This window comes from Danio rerio, chromosome 10, assembly GCF_049306965.1.
Source record: "Danio rerio strain Tuebingen ecotype United States chromosome 10, GRCz12tu, whole genome shotgun sequence".
Lineage (NCBI taxonomy): Eukaryota > Metazoa > Chordata > Actinopteri > Cypriniformes > Danionidae > Danio > Danio rerio.
This window is the reverse complement of record NC_133185.1, coordinates 32,984,933-33,000,863: the sequence shown is the minus strand read 5'-3', so window position 1 is coordinate 33,000,863 and position 15,931 is coordinate 32,984,933. Positions and strand designations below refer to the sequence as shown.

The 15,931-nt window shown below is 36.1% G+C and overlaps 1 protein-coding gene across 2 annotated transcripts in view; it reads left to right on the top strand.

The window, feature by feature from the left end:
* med13a (mediator complex subunit 13a) overlaps positions 1 to 15,931 on the top strand; it is an 86,815-nt gene that overhangs the window by 36,546 nt on the left and 34,338 nt on the right. For both annotated transcript variants that reach the window (XM_073913432.1, NM_001281468.1), the window contains 4 exon segments: positions 7,179 to 7,324; positions 13,617 to 13,814; positions 14,342 to 14,536; positions 14,640 to 14,802. In XM_073913432.1, the coding sequence (XP_073769533.1) occupies positions 7,179 to 7,324; positions 13,617 to 13,814; positions 14,342 to 14,536; positions 14,640 to 14,802 (702 nt within the window).

Here is a 15,931-nt window from a genome sequence, read left to right as displayed (position 1 = left end):
TTCAAAAAGCATGTTGATTAAACTTGAAATTTTGTGAGAATTTATGGGCGGTATATTGAGAAAGTCAGGGCGAAATGGCCCATTATAGACTAGACCTAGATCAACTTGCATCCAAAATTGCTCAGAAAATGATCTCCTCTACCAATTCCTCTTTTAAAAGAAACCCAGCTTGTCATAGTCTTGAAATTAAACACTTCACCTTGAACAATTCAAAAGCAGTGTCTAGGGAGATGTTGTGTTATTTTTACAGCAAGTTTTACATTAAAGCGTAACTCAAAACCCTTCCATGTGCAGCAGTAGTGATAATCTTTGTCAAGTTTGAGAGTCTCTGAGGCGTGCAGCCAATCAGGTCCGCTTTTAGTCGGAACGTTGGCTTTGTATTTAGTGAAAGCCTGTTACATAAGATCAATAAACATTTAATTAGCATAAGTGACTGTTGACTAACAAACGTTTTGTTTGAGAACCGTCTCGCCGGGTTTGTTCAGCTGTTATGACGAGGCAAACAGTTAAAGTGTGCCGATTGCAAGCTCTAGTCGTCGAGTCTAGAGGCTTTTTAAGTTGCGTTATTGACTCTGAGCGCTTCGTTTAAAGGCCACACTTTATGAATGAGTGTGAGAGTGTCCTCCCTCTCGCTCTCTCTCTGTGTGCGTAAAGGCTTTGTTTGGAGGATCTTTGATAGATTCAATAGAGCGTTTATGTTTGTGTGTTAACTGTCGTTGCTCTGTGGTCGACTGCTTTAATCTGAAGGTATTTCACAGAGTCTCAGTTCTCTATTTGTGGTAAACACGCTGCTGTTAGTAATGCACTTCAGTACAGTGGCTGACATCTTCCAGGGTTTGGGTTGGGGAGAGGGTGTTTAACGACATGTTCGTCTAGTTGATCACCTGATCTCGCTGCTGCTATTGGTCAGGTGATGGAAAACAGACAGTTTGTCATGTGGTTTAGACGCATGCAGCATGCGTGCTAAGGGGATGCTTGATCCTAAAATAAAAATGTGTGAGAATGATAAATGTTTATAAGATTTTCTCAATGTTTTTTTTCTTTACAATTATACAAATAGTGCTATTTTATAATTATTTATATTACATTGTAGTATTTAGATTCTTGTCTTTCTATTTTTTTCACTTTTAAGTATTTAATAGTTCTGTTTTTTTATTACAATTGTTAACCGTTTAAACACATACTTGTATGCCACTGGGCCTTTGAAGATGTTGAGTGACTGTTAAATGTAATGCATGCTAGATGCTTGGACGAAAGTTTTATAGACAGCTCTGCCACAGACACGCCACCTGTTTGCTTGCATCTGTGTGTGCGTTGTGTGTGAAGACGTTGAGATGTGAAGTGTGTTTGTGGGTTTTGTAGTAGGGCTTTGCTACGCCCTGACCAGAGTCACTGCTTGCAGGAAGCAAGTAACAGACCAATACTACAACTGTGGAATGTAACCTCTTTCATTTTTTTTTCATCTTCATGCTTTTTTTCCACTACAAGCTGTTTTTAATTTGTTAGTGCTCTTTCTTTCTGCTTATTTTTTCCCTCCAAACTCAACAGGATCGTGTTACCTTTTTATGACCTTTTACCTTTCCATTTTTTCTTCCTTGCTTTTAAGAATATGTGCAATTATGATGATTAGCTAGCTTTTCAAACAGTAGGTCATGTTTTTTTTATTTTTTTTTTGGCCTCTTTTGACTCAGACCATTATATTGTTTTCAAAACTGTTCAAGTTGATTGGTCACACTTTTTATGCATTTGAATTCAATTTCCTCAGTTTATTGGACTAAATTCACTTATCAGCAGTGATGTTGTGGAATATTACAATTCAATAAATTGTAATTGTATGTTAATGTTTTTATTATCTGGTGCTAGCAATGTTGGAAAAAAACTGTTGTGCTGCTTAAGTTTTTATGCAAATCAGAATTAACTACATTAATTGGAATTCATTGTGGGTATGCCCCCCCCTCTCTGACATCATTCTGAAATCACAGCTGCTTATATTCTGTCTCAGAAATATAAAGATTAAATTATAAGTGCCTTTCACACAGTGATGCCTGTTAGTGGTGTAATTGATCGTAAATCTCACAGTTTGGATCACATTATAGTTTTCCAGTCACAGATCGGACCATTTTTCGTATCAGCCATAAAAGGGGAGGAGACAAATGTAATGTGCCTTACATTTATTACAAAAACAGTATGGCAAGAAACATTTGTTTTTAACAGACAGAACTTAGAGCCTGTAATTTTATTAAAAATAAAATGAAAAAATAATCAACTGATTGAAAATAAACAAATCTTCAGTCCTGTGTTACTACTACTGTTGCTGACAACGCTAAATGTATAAAGTGTATATTTAGTATAAAATGTATTTTAATTAATATTTAGTCTTATTTTGAATAAATGACTCGGTTATTCACTCATAAAACTTTGTTTTATTGCTAGATGTGCAGTTTTTGAAGACTTTTTCAGTGGCATATCTTTGATTGAACCACCTATTGGTTAAAGAGTGTAATTGTTGCCTACAATTTTTATTTTTGAGTTTTGTTAAATGCACATGATGGTGATTTTAATCTTTACCATAAAAATCTGTTGTTTTATCTAAACTATAAACTGTTATCCTAGTACTTCTGTGTTATTTGACTGTTTATAACTTCAAAACTAAAAAGACTAAAGACTGAATCTGTTAGGATTAATAAACGTATGCAAATCACCATTGTTTACAATTTGTCGCGTGGTTGCTGAGATCATAATCTTTTAGTGATTAATCGTGCAGCTTGCACTGTATGCATTAATGCAGGCTAAACAAGTAGTGACAGAAAACACCTTTAATAACCTAAGAAACCCACCATATCCCGAATAACCCACCACAACTTGTTTCGACATCATTATATTTTACAGGTAAACCTAAATGCTTTCATACATTTGTTTTGAATGACTCCAGAGGCGGTCTCTCTGCAATTAAATAGAAATGACATGCTCTTGTATTTGTTAACATAAAGGGAGTCACGCGGTTGACAATTTCACTTTTAATCAAAACGTTAGCATTCATGCAGCTGCTTTTGTCCAAGACAGACTAAATAGCTATAGAAAAGAATTGCTACCAACCGAAGGCAGAAGTGCTAACCGCAGCTAAAAACCGCTTTATTTACACATTTGACTACATTACAAATGCTAATGATATGAAGGAACACTTTCACATGTTGACATGTGCAGAGTATGTGGTGCTGCAGCTTGAGATACTTTTTAAATGAAAGTCTACCTGTGTTGTAGACCACTCAAATCTGACTGACAGGAGTGCTCCTTCATTTCTGTCACGCAGGTGAACGGAGAGTGCAGGTAAACTCACACCGCTTTATCGTAAGCATTTTATCAATCATTTTTTCCACAGTTGACACTAGTAAGGAACTAGAAACTTTATCTGACTAACTGGCAGCAGGTAAATGTGTCTTGAGAAGGATTTAAAGACATATATTTGGATAAATGGCGTGGATGTAATCGCGTCTGAGTGTTGTGATTGGCTGGAGAAGACATCTCATGTCAGTGCATTCTAGACCTGAACGTGCTCTTTCTGGTCATTTTCCTTCTGTGTTCACAGAGAGCAGCATATAATAATAATTCTGCTAATAATTCTGACTGCTGTATACAACTGTATACACACATCTTAGTGCAAACAACTATGCAAAGGACAAAAAACTAATACAATTTAACATGAATAATAACAAAGCCAAATGATTGAGGTTACCATTTCTATAACAATACAATACAATTTGCCTGGCTGGGCATTTCTGTAGTTTCTTTATACATCAATCACTTTTCCCAGTCTTTTCTGAATTTTTTTTTTTCATCTTCAACGTGTGCAAGTTTTTGCTTGCCATGATTTCTTCAATAATCTCAAACTAAACTGTACAATCCAAATGGGGTCTTTAATCCAATTTTTGATGGTCTTTTTACATGCCACAAGGAGAATCTTACATAAATATTAGTTTTTTGAAAGTTTCATTTAGAGAGTGTTAACTTTGGACTGGGCTGGAGTGAACTCGAGATAGGAACAGGTCATGTTTTTGTTTTGGGCTTGGTCAGTGATGCACACACTAATCGCTCTGTCTGCAGCTGAATAGAGAACTTCAGGAGCATGCTGTTATTGAGCGCGATGTGTGTGCCGATCATGTGATCAAATGTGATGGTGCAGCAGTATTGAGCTCTCTCAGAGAGCCTTCTTTTGTGCACGCCGTTGTTGAACTTTTAAGACCTGTGTGCGGCTGGAATAATGGAACAGAGTGTAGTTGCACTGATATCTCTACAGGAGGCAGTCTATTGTCATATCTTGACCAAGAGCCTGTAGTAGAGCATGAGGTCAGTGTGGCGTGTGACGTAGTTGCAAATCGCTGTCTCTGTGTGGTTTAGTGGCCTGACCGTCTTTTCTAGGTCTCTCATTGTTTAAATGCAGATGTTTGGCAGGTATCCACATTTGATGGCACGCTGCCTGTGATTCTGGAGACACGTTCTTCGGGTTTATGACCGTCATTATAAAGCCTGTCACTAACGCTGAACTTGAGATGCTTCTGTAAACTCTTTCTCTTATATCCTGAATAAGTGCTTGGGAAGGTGCTAAGATGTTCTAAGTGGTTGCAGACAAAAAGTCTAAAATGCATACAGGGCTGTGCAATATGATGTATATTGAATTCAAAATTATTAGCCCTCCTGTGATTTATTTATTTGTATATTTAGTTATTTTTTAAATATTTCCCAATTAATGTTTAACAGAGCAAAGAAATTTTCACAGTATTTCTGATGATATATTTTTTTTCTGGAGAAAGTCTTATTTGTTTTATTTAGGCTACAACAAAATAAAAAAAAGCATTTTAAGGTCCATTTCATCAGCCCCTTAAGCTATATATTTGTTGTCTACAGAAAAAAAAAACACTTATACAATGACTTACCTATTTACCCTAATTAACCAAGTTAACCTAATTAAGCCCTATAAGCTGAATACTAGTATCTTATAAAATATCTAGTAAAAAATTATGTACTGTGATTAGGGCTGTGCGATTTGGGGAAAATATCTAATGCGATATTTAGTTTTATTTTTTTATTTTTATTTTTTTGACAGACATTGCCTTTTTGATTTGCTATTTAATCTTATAGTCAAGCTTCAGCTTAATAACCTGTATCATAGCTTCTTACTGCTAAAATGCAGTGAGTATTAGTTAAAAAGTAGCTTAAAGATATAACTTACTCAAACATTAATTTTTTTTTTTAAATGTTTAGAAATGAAACACAAATTTTTCTCTAGAGCAAACAGTAAACAAAAATAAAACCTACCCTTCTGTAAACAGGTTGAACTCTAAAATAGGTAGATTGTATAGCCTATTATACAAATAAAAATAATAATAATAATAATTCTTAAAATACAGAACACTCAGCAAACTAACATGGCTGAAACTCTGAAACTGTACTTTGCTGTTGCTTGCTACTAGATTGAGTGTCACTGGCAATACTTTCAGTTGACTTTTTAACAAGACACTTATCACTCAATTGTGCTCACTCAATTGCTAGTAAGACTATCACACACAGACGGTAGTCATGCATTTGCTCTTGGCAGGGGAAATTAAATACAAATATATTTCATATCATGGCCCGTTGCGATTAGCTAATCAAAACATTTCAAATTGTGATTCTATTTTGATTAATCGCACAGACCTAACTGTCATCATGGCAAAGATAAAAAAAACAATTATTTGAAATGAGTTATTAAAACTGTTATGTTTAGAAATTTGTTGGAAAAAAAAACCTTCTCTCAGTTAAACAGAAATTGGGTAAAAATGATTCGGACTTTAACTGTATATCGTTTGGATAAAATAAAAAGTGTATAATTTTACCTATTACGTATGTATGTGTTTTACTGTTTATTTCATGTTGTCAAATGCTTTATTTTTTAATGGTAGTACTTTTTCATAATTTATATGAATGAAATATTACACACCATTATAGGGATGCAGATTGAAACATGGCTAGAATTTGAACAGCTTTGTGAGAAAATTGCAATGTTTACACTTAGTTTTTTATTTAGCAATGTTTTGAATTTTCATGTTGGATCTGTAATCAATAGTTTTAAAAAAAATTTTGTTTTATTAATGTTTATTTTATATTTCTAAATTTTTTATTCAAACATTTGCCCTGAAGTTCTAAATAAAGTGAGAAATGATCACATATGAATGAGCACATTTCTAAGAAAAATGTAGTTAAAATGTATATATAAGCATCTAAAGGGAAGAATTTCTTGGATCGGTTCTAAATCATGATATATTATTATTAATTAATATGAGATTTCGGTCATATTGCCCATTTTTAAATTCATATTTTTATTATTTCTTGTTGCCAAGATATTGATTGCATGTTTTCTTTTACTCTGTGTGATTCATGAAGTCATCCATGACTGTGGCACAAACATTGTATGAGGAAATGATGTTAATAATGCTTATTGTTAGCGAGCCGAACAATCCCTTGAACTTAAGTATGAGCAAAAAAGTAATTGCAACAATTACTGCAGCAAGCCTTATTAATTCACTCGCACTTATTTTACAAACGCTTCCTTTTAAAGCATAATGTAGTGGCGTTTCATGGAAATACAAGAGGTTTTTCTGGTTTAGTAAATTTGCCAATGGAGTACTTTTGCTTTAAGATGCTTTAATGCCTGTGATGATTCCAGATCAGCAGAGCAACTCTAATGCGCCATGGAACGAAGGATTTTAAGCACATATTAGAAAGCTGGCGTAGTTTGAACTGATTTTCACAGTGCTCAGGCTTTACAGAGCTCCGAGTGTGACTAATGTAGAAGAAGTGTTATTGTCCTTTTACATATATTCAAGAGCCTCATACATATTCATGGGGAGAAGGGTCAAACACAGTGTAATCCTTGAGGTCAAAGAGCAAACGCTTGCATCTCAGTGACGTGTGATGTTTCTCACGCGTTTGAGATATTGACAATGCTGTTTTTAGAGTCACGAGTGAGTCAGATTCATTCTTAGGCCTGTAATGATCGCATCAGATGGCCATCAAATGATTCACGGGAATTCAGTGACGCTGATTAACTGACTCACTCAATCCAATCAGAAGAGAAATCCATGTTTGTTTTTTTGAAGCACGTTCTGCTGCTTAACTTAAACACCTGTCTTTATCATTTTCAGAGAACACCTGTCTTGCTCCTTCACGTTCTTCCTGCATGGAGACAGCAATGTGTGCACCAGCGTGGAGATCAACCAGCACCAGCCCGTGTACCACCTGAGCGAGGATCACCTGACACTGGCCCAGCAGGCCTCCAGCCCATTCCAAGGTGATTAAACACTTTTTAAAAATATGCATTTTCATCATTTCTTTTTGCCCCCCCTCCATCCTCTGCTACTGTTACTCCTCGACCTCTTTCTCTTTCCACCGTTTCCTTTTTCAACAGAAAGATGAGGTTTATAATTAGCAAAGGCCAGTGGCATCCTGCCTGCCCCTCTTTATCTTGACAAAAAATAAATAATTAAAATAGAAATAGTGTTAAAGGCCTTTTCCTGTTATAGAAAACTCGGGAAGAGAAAAGTGTTCTTCATTACCGGTAACATGAGCTGGGCTTAATTTCAGGGAGCTCTGCACATCCCGAAATTCTGTAAATGCTTAAACTGAATTTGAACTGATTTGATGCTTTTTTTATTTTTATTTTTTTTTATGAAGGTAAACATAAATGTGGATTTCAGTGGCCAATTCCAAACATTATTAGCAATAGTGGTTTTAAGCGAGCTTGTTTGTCATTTGTAAACATGTCTTTGCGCTATTAAATCAAAATAGACAGTTCAAATAGTTTATTAAGCATAGGAACGGTCAGTCAGGCAATTTCTTTTGGACATAATAAAGTCATACCTTTTTTACTCTGATTTACATTTACGGGCCAATTAATCAGCCAATCACATGGGAGCAACACAATTAATTTAGGCATGTAGACATGCTCAAGACAATGGTTGTAGGTTTCAGACAGGCTGGTTTGAGTATTTGAGAAGCTGCTGATTTACTGTGATTTTCATGCACAACCATCTCTAGGGTTTACAGAGAATGGTCTGAAAAAAAAAGAAAATATCCAGAGAGCGGCAGTTCTGTTAGCACATGCCTGTTGATGCCAGAGGTCAGTAGAGAATGGCCAGACTGGTTCAAGCTGATAAAAAAGGCAATAGTAACTCAAATAACCACTTGTTACAACCGAGGTGTGCAGAAGAGCATCTCTGAATGCACATGTCCAACCTTGAGGCAGATGGGCAACAGCAGCAAAGGATCACATCGGGTGCCACTCCTGTCAGCTAAGAACAGAAAACTGAGGCTACAATTCACACAGGCTCACCAAAATTGCACAATAGAAGATTAGAAAAACGTTGCCTGGTCTGATGAGTTTGTATTTCTGCTGCGACATTTGGATGGTAGGGTCAAAATTTGGCGTCAACAGCATGAAAGCATGGATCCATCTCGCCTTGTATCAACAGTTCAGGCTGGTGGTGGTGGTGTAATGGTGTGGGAGATGTTTTCTTGGCACACTTTGGGCCCATTAGTACCTAATGAGCATCGTGTCAACGCCATAGTCTACCTGAGTATTGTTGGTGACTATGTCCATCCCTTTATGACCACAGTGTACCTTTCTTCTGATGGCTACATCCAGCAGGATAACGCGCCTTGTTACAAAGTGGTCTCGATCCAATAGAGCACTTTGGGATGTGGTGAACGGGGAAATTTGCATCATGGATGTGCAGCCGACAAATCTGCAGCCAACTGCGTGATGCTATCATGTCAAAATGGACCAAAATCTCAGATGAATATTTCAATTACCTTGTTGAATTTGTGCTATGAAGGATTAAGGCAGTTCTGAAGGCAAAATTGGGTCTAACTCTGTACTAATAAGGTGTACCTAAAAAAGTGGCCGGTGAGTATCTCTGTTGGGAAGAAAATTGCAGTATCTATTTCATGCCAACTTAATAGTCTTACCTGAGATTTTAAAGCCCTCGATTGCTCTTGTGTTCAGATCACATTTCAGTTTTGAGGCACAGATCAGATCATATTTTGGATCAGCTAAAAAAACAAAGACAAATATAGTTTTTTTTATTGTATTTCAAGAAGACTTTGCACAATAATATATTACTGTATGAGACCTTTACTTTTTCTTTTTTTCGACTACTCATTCTGATTTATTACTGATTAATTTGTTCTGCCCTTAATGTTGATTACATGGAATTCCAGTTGTTTAAATGTTTTATTTATACATTGTAAAACAAATTAAAAAAATATACAAAATAAAGGACAACAAAAACATGAAACAACAAATACACTGGGGAGTACTTTGAGCAAAAAAAAATAAAAAAGCTAGTGCAATCTTACATGCAGAAAATGCAGGTCTACAATATCCTGACCAGAACTAGTATCCAGTACCGAGTTAGGGGTGGGGACTCAATCAGAAAGAACAGGGTCAAGCTGAAAAGTCTGAGACCTTTACTTTAAATAAACTCAAAATTAATCTGCCGAATGAATTTAGTATTAATTTTACATTAATAATAATAATAATAGTATCAAAACCCACAATAGTTATTTGATAATTGACTTCCTCTTTCATTTTTAATTTCCTTTTCCTTTTTTTATTAGCATTATATATAAAAAAATCTTTGTTAAATGTTTCATTTAAAATGCTTAATGTTAATTTAAGACCTAACCAGCTATTTTTACTCGAATATAAATATTATGACACATTTCTATATGCACCTCACTGTTCAAACTCAATATCCACTGTAGAGAACTGAATTAGGGAAGGCATGGGGTCATATCTGTCTCTGCACGTGCTTCTGCTTTGTGTTGGTTAGTGTGAGCAATACATGAAGATGCTTTTGTGAATACTGTACTTATTCACACGTACACATTAGATGCAAGCGCGTTTCTTCAGTAAAACAAACAAAAAGTGTGAATTTCCCTTTCTACTTTAAGAAGGAATGCGCTTGCTTTTGATCTTTTAGATTTTAATATTACTCTGTAATATAGTTTATTCAGTAAGAGGCAATATAGGTGTTTACTTTCTGATAATACTGTACATTTATTTTTTGTGGTCATATCTTACAATAATTGAAAATGCTTCTATACACATGACCTGAGGGAGGTTTTTCAAATACTTCTATTTTGCAACTTAACCTTTGCAAATCACTTGTAAAAAGCACAATTACTCTCTTGATCACATGATTGCCGAATCATGGGTCATGGTCCAAATCCACTATCCCTTTAACCCCCATTATTCAAAGAATGTCATTAGGGAAATGTATTATTATTATTATTATTATTTTTTTTTTAAACATATTTATACCTTTGTTGTCACAATGCCTACTTGGGAATGTAATTAATCCAAGGTTTGGACCAGTCGGCATCCACAGCTTTGTGCTAGATCACACATGCTGCTGTTTTGCATAATTGAGATTGTTTGTCGTTCCTTCAAATAAAACTGTAAAAGCATAATTCATCCTTTCGGTGGGAAGTAACCTTTGCAGTGAATCAGGGACGTGTGATGTGTCAATTGGAACCAGCTGACCTTTTTCTCGCTCGCCTGCTCTCTCTCGATCTCCTTTGGTCTGCTGCTCACCGTTTCTGACAGTCTCGGATTAGTGAGCGTGCGAGTGTTGCGACTATGACCTCATAAAGAGCAGTGAGAGGGGTGTAATGAACTCATAGCTCACTTAACCGAGCACGAGAGAGGGAGAGAGCGAGACTAGTAGTGCGCCGATTGCTTGACGGAATAAATTTGAGGTGAACAGTGTGACATTGGAATACATTTGTTTGCCTGTTTGTCTGAAGATTGCTTTATATCAGTGTGATGCCCCCAATCAAAAGCAGACCAGAGCAGCAGACCTCTCTCTAATGATGGCTCATGCGTGGACACCTCTTTAGTGGATTCCATGCTTCAAGCTCCCCTGCAATGCAAATTCTGACCTTCTGGCCTACCACCTGCCTGAAGAGCTCAACGCCTGGCTTCCTTTCTGTAAATATTTTGTGCATCTCAGTGGAGGCTTTTCTGATGCGCTGCGACGAGTCGGTGGTCCAGAGGCCAAACGAGTTCTGGCCCTGTCATCTTGGCTCAATCAGGGAGCTGTCGGATATTAAAAGAGCTGTTTTTGCCTGGAGAGAGGTCCTGCGAATGAACCATGTTTGTTTTGTTGTGTCTAGCTGACTTTTTTGGTCGTCGTCTTCCACAAAAATGCATTTTGGAGACTTCTGTCTTAAAGCCAGTGTTGATAAAGGATAATGATCTCTGTTAGAGCGTGTAGGTTTAAGTCGCTGTAACCCATTAAAGATGAATCGTGCCACCTTTCCATTTGTATAGCCCCCCTCCCCATTCCTTTATCCCATACCTCATCCGGATGGACGGAGGTTACCTCTGTCATTGCGGCTTTTATGGATTTGTGTGATGAAGGCCATGGAATGAGCCGGCTAATGGAAGGACACAGGATGGATTCATCCACTCCCCCCTCTTTCTTCTCTCTGGAAAGCTCCTTCCTCTTCCTAACCCATAATATGTGGATCAATATATCAAGACAGTTAAAGAAACACACAAGTGCAGAATGAGATTTCCCTGGGAAATTTTGTGTCTACCTACCACAATGTTTAGCTGTTTTTTTAGGCATAAAAGCAGCATGTAACAGAGAAACTTTTGAGAAACTGAAGTGTTTTGCTAAGATACCAATAGGGTGGAAACTGATGCTGTTGCTTCCACATTTATGCTTCACCTTGTCTCTTTCTTTCACACTGTTTCTGTCTCTCCCCCTCTGAGTGACCTGTTTATTTAAGTTGGTTTATGGGCTTTGAATGAGCACGGCTTGGCAGTAACTGGAGGCTGTGTTGATATGAAAGGGTTTCGGAAAGTGTCTGGGAGAAAGGAGGAAGGAAAGAGACCCGGCTGCAGTGGAGGAGTCATTTAAGACCACAGTTAATGAGGAACAGAAGTGGAGGGAGCGGTTGAGAGAAAGCCAGGCGGGAGTGTTTGTACAGTGTTCCCCGCTTCATAGATTCATTTGCTTTGGCCCTGTTCTGATTACACGCTCTTAACTTTTCATCTGTTTCTTCTGCGTATGCTGGACTTTTTACATTGCAACAATCAGTTTGGGACATCTTTACAATGAAGGCTTCAGATAAATGTCACTTGATTGTATATTTGCTGCTACCATGTTAAACAGGTTTACATGCATGTGTACACAATAATGATATAATTTGGGTACTGGAATTGGTAAATTGCTCAAGGCCAAATTGTTTATCCAGCCATGCATGTTACATGGTCTTGCAACTCCCTTTGTGTACTAGATAGCTTTGCAGGCAATTAAAGATATCATAGCATATCAAATAATTCAATTGCAGTTAAACTGTTTGTGCTGTCTTAAAGAAAATGTTAAGGGAAAATATTATATTTTCTCTTTAAAAGTAATTGCATTTTAATGTTAAATATATTTTAATAAAACTAACTTTTTTCAGTTACATACAATAATAATAATTATAAGGATGCACCGATACCGTTTTTTTTTTTTGGAACTGATCCAATCTCGATACCAAAATTCTGAGAATCGATGGATGCAGATTCGATCCCGACACTGTGCCGTTTTAATTTTTTTAAAGCATAGTACAGTTTCTGTAGTTCTGGTGATCAACTCCAATCATAGATCTTCTTTAGTACAAATACCAGACCTATAGGTAGGCCCACACGGAATCTGCGCGTGCAGAATTCCGCAGATTTTCCACGGAATTCCGCAGATTTCTGCCGATTTTTAGCCCTCATTAATTCTGTTTATTTACTTGAGTAAATGTGTAAATCTGAATTTATTCAGTTTTTATTCAGTAATTTATTATTTTTATTTTATTTTTATTTTATTTAATATTATTTTTATTTTATTTATTAAGGTTTTAGTTATGATACTCCGCTGGATACTCCCAAAATAATTTCTCAGAAATCTGCAGATTTTTACCAAAATTCTCAGCAGAAATGGCAAAAAACGTCTGCAGATTCCGTCTGGCCCTGCCTATTGGCCTACTGTATATGACAGACACACAATCTAACTTAACATGAGGCTTGTAAACAAGGCTACATTATTTGAACATTTGTTTTGACATTGATCTCTTGTAGTCCAGCTTATGTTTTCTTTTTTATATGAAGATTTTTCTTTGAAACCTCTAATAGGCTACCAATATTGACACTAATCGATGGTAAAATAATCAGCCTTTTAGCAAAGCCTGATATTTTCCAGTAGGTTTGACGCAGACTAAACTACAGTGTTTGGCCAGTTTTACTTGATAATCCGATCCAAGTTTCGGGATTGGTGCATCACTAAATAATTATATATTATTATTTTCACCTAAAATAAATATATTGATATTTGCATAAACTCCCAGTATTTGTGTAGCAAACTGGTATTAAAAGAGCACCATTATTATGATTATCTCAAATAATCTCCATTAGATCTGATAATCGTGACAGGCCTGTGTCCCAGATTCTTGACCTTTATGCCACTATAGCCTGGTATCTCTAGTGTTCTGTACTGTATGTAGTGCGTATCACTAAATCTTCTCTCTCATTCTTTCTACAGTGATTCTGAGTCCATTTGGACTGAACGGGACACTGACCGGCCAGTCCTTTAAGCTGTCTGACCCTCCGACACAGAAGCTCATTGAAGAATGGAACCAGTTTTATCCCATCAGCCCAACCTCCAAGGAGAGCGCAGAGGACAAAATGGAGGACATAGACTGGGAGGACGATTCCCTGGCAGCAGTGGAAGTGCTTGTTGGTGAGTCAATATATTTTACTCATATGGGCTGGTAAATTGAATATTTGCTTTGTAGGCAAAATACACATCTGGAAACAACAGACAGGCCACTTGACAATTCTGTGTATTAGTTCATTTATTAAGTATGGGTTTGAGTAAAATGTTAATATTTGTTTTATCCTATAAAGGTCTACAAATATTGTAATTTAGAGCATTTTTGCTCATTGAAAATCAGGGTTTTTCTACCAAATATTAATATTAAAAGTTTTAAAGTTAAAGTCTGACGTTATAACATTGGTGTTGTGATGTGTAAAAATGTGTATGAACATAAAATGTAATGCCAAAAAAGCTCTAAATGACAACATATTTTAATTTGTAAGAAATGTCATCCCATATTTTACAGAATAAAACTAAAATGTCAAAATGTTTTATAGATAAACGTATAAATATAAATCTTTTTTCCAGAGCTGTATTCATCGCTCTGGCATGCAGATTTTTGTGTGGATTTATTATTTTGTATTAACGTGTTTGTTATATTTGCTCCTCAGGTGGTGTGCGCATGGTATATCCAGCATGCCTGGTGTTAGTCCCGCAGTCAGACATCCCCACTATAACACAGACGGGCTCCTCGCACTGCACCGCTGTCTATTCAAATGGCCATCAAGTGCCTGCTTCAAACCGTGACCCTGCCATCTCTTCAGTGACTCTGACTCCTCCCACCTCACCTGAGGAGGCTCAGACAGGTAATAATCACACCTTAACCTCATCTCAAATTATTGATCATCTTATTTCACGGGCAATATCTGTTACAATATTTCTCAAACTTTTTTTTTTTGTCTTCTCTAGTTCACTCTCATTCGGCACAGAAGTGGATGCGGTTGCCGGTGGCGATGGATGGATTCAGTGTTGACAACACCAGTCATCACGGTGGCAAGATTCCACGAAGGATGGCCAGTCAGGTGGTTGAAACTGTCTGGCAAGAGTGCAACATCAACCGAGCTCAGAACAAGTGAGTGTGTTCAGAGAGAATCTTACATCTGATAAGCGTCTTTTACAGTCATGATGAATCAAACAGAAAGAAACGTCTTATCAGTGATTGACTGTTGACTGTTTTATATGTAGAAATGAACTCTAGATAAAAAGGTTAAGTAAGAGTCATTAGGACTAGTTGTCACAATTTTTCTGTAAGGGTTTTAAGCTCGAATTTTACAGTATTTCTTGTTACTTTTGAATCGAGTTTGTTTCAATTGCTTATTTCCTGGGCACTAATTTTAAAGTAAAAAAAAAAAATTATTTGCTTAGCCAATATTTGCACTTGTCCTCTAGTTTATCATGATTTTGACAACAAAGGCTTATATTATATAGTAATATTATATTTATAGGTATAATAGCAAAAAGAACCAATGCTTTTTCGATTTATTTTAAATGTTAATTTTAATGTATATATTAAGAGGTAAATTAATTTTCAAATGAATTAAATTGCAAAAGATAATAAAGTACAGTAGGTTTGCAATAGCATCTCAGTATACTTCAGTTAACATAAACATTTATTACAGTTGTTATTGTTTATAAAAAAACAACAGCATTTTTACTTATAAGCTCCGTTAAATAAGAGATCACCATGAAAATAAGCTGAAAAAAATTAGCATCACCTTAGATTAATAAATGCATTGTAAGTAGTTTTCATCTTCAGTTTTGTTTAATTATTAACGGAACAATAAGAGCCTTATTTTCTAAAGGGTTCACAAACAATAGGGCTATAAGGAATCAGAATATCTTCAATCAATATGTTGGTCAGTCCTAGGCCAGACTAACATGTTAAAATGCTTGAAAAACATAGTCTTTACATTCTTTAAAGCATCTCTTAAAAATAAATTAAACATTCACAGTAATTTTAAAGTGCTCTTAATAACAATAATCATGCATGCTCATTAATGGTGTATGTTATATTATTGAACATTGACACGTCTAAAATGGGTGCATAAATGTGGTATATGCACAGGGACTCACATTTCAGTAAGTCAGATCAAGCGCTTCTGCTAAACTGTCATGCCATTATAAAATCTCTACTTTTAAGATCTAGTTTCTTTAAAATCAATGATATTCACTGCCTCATTAGAACAATATAAAGTGGGTCT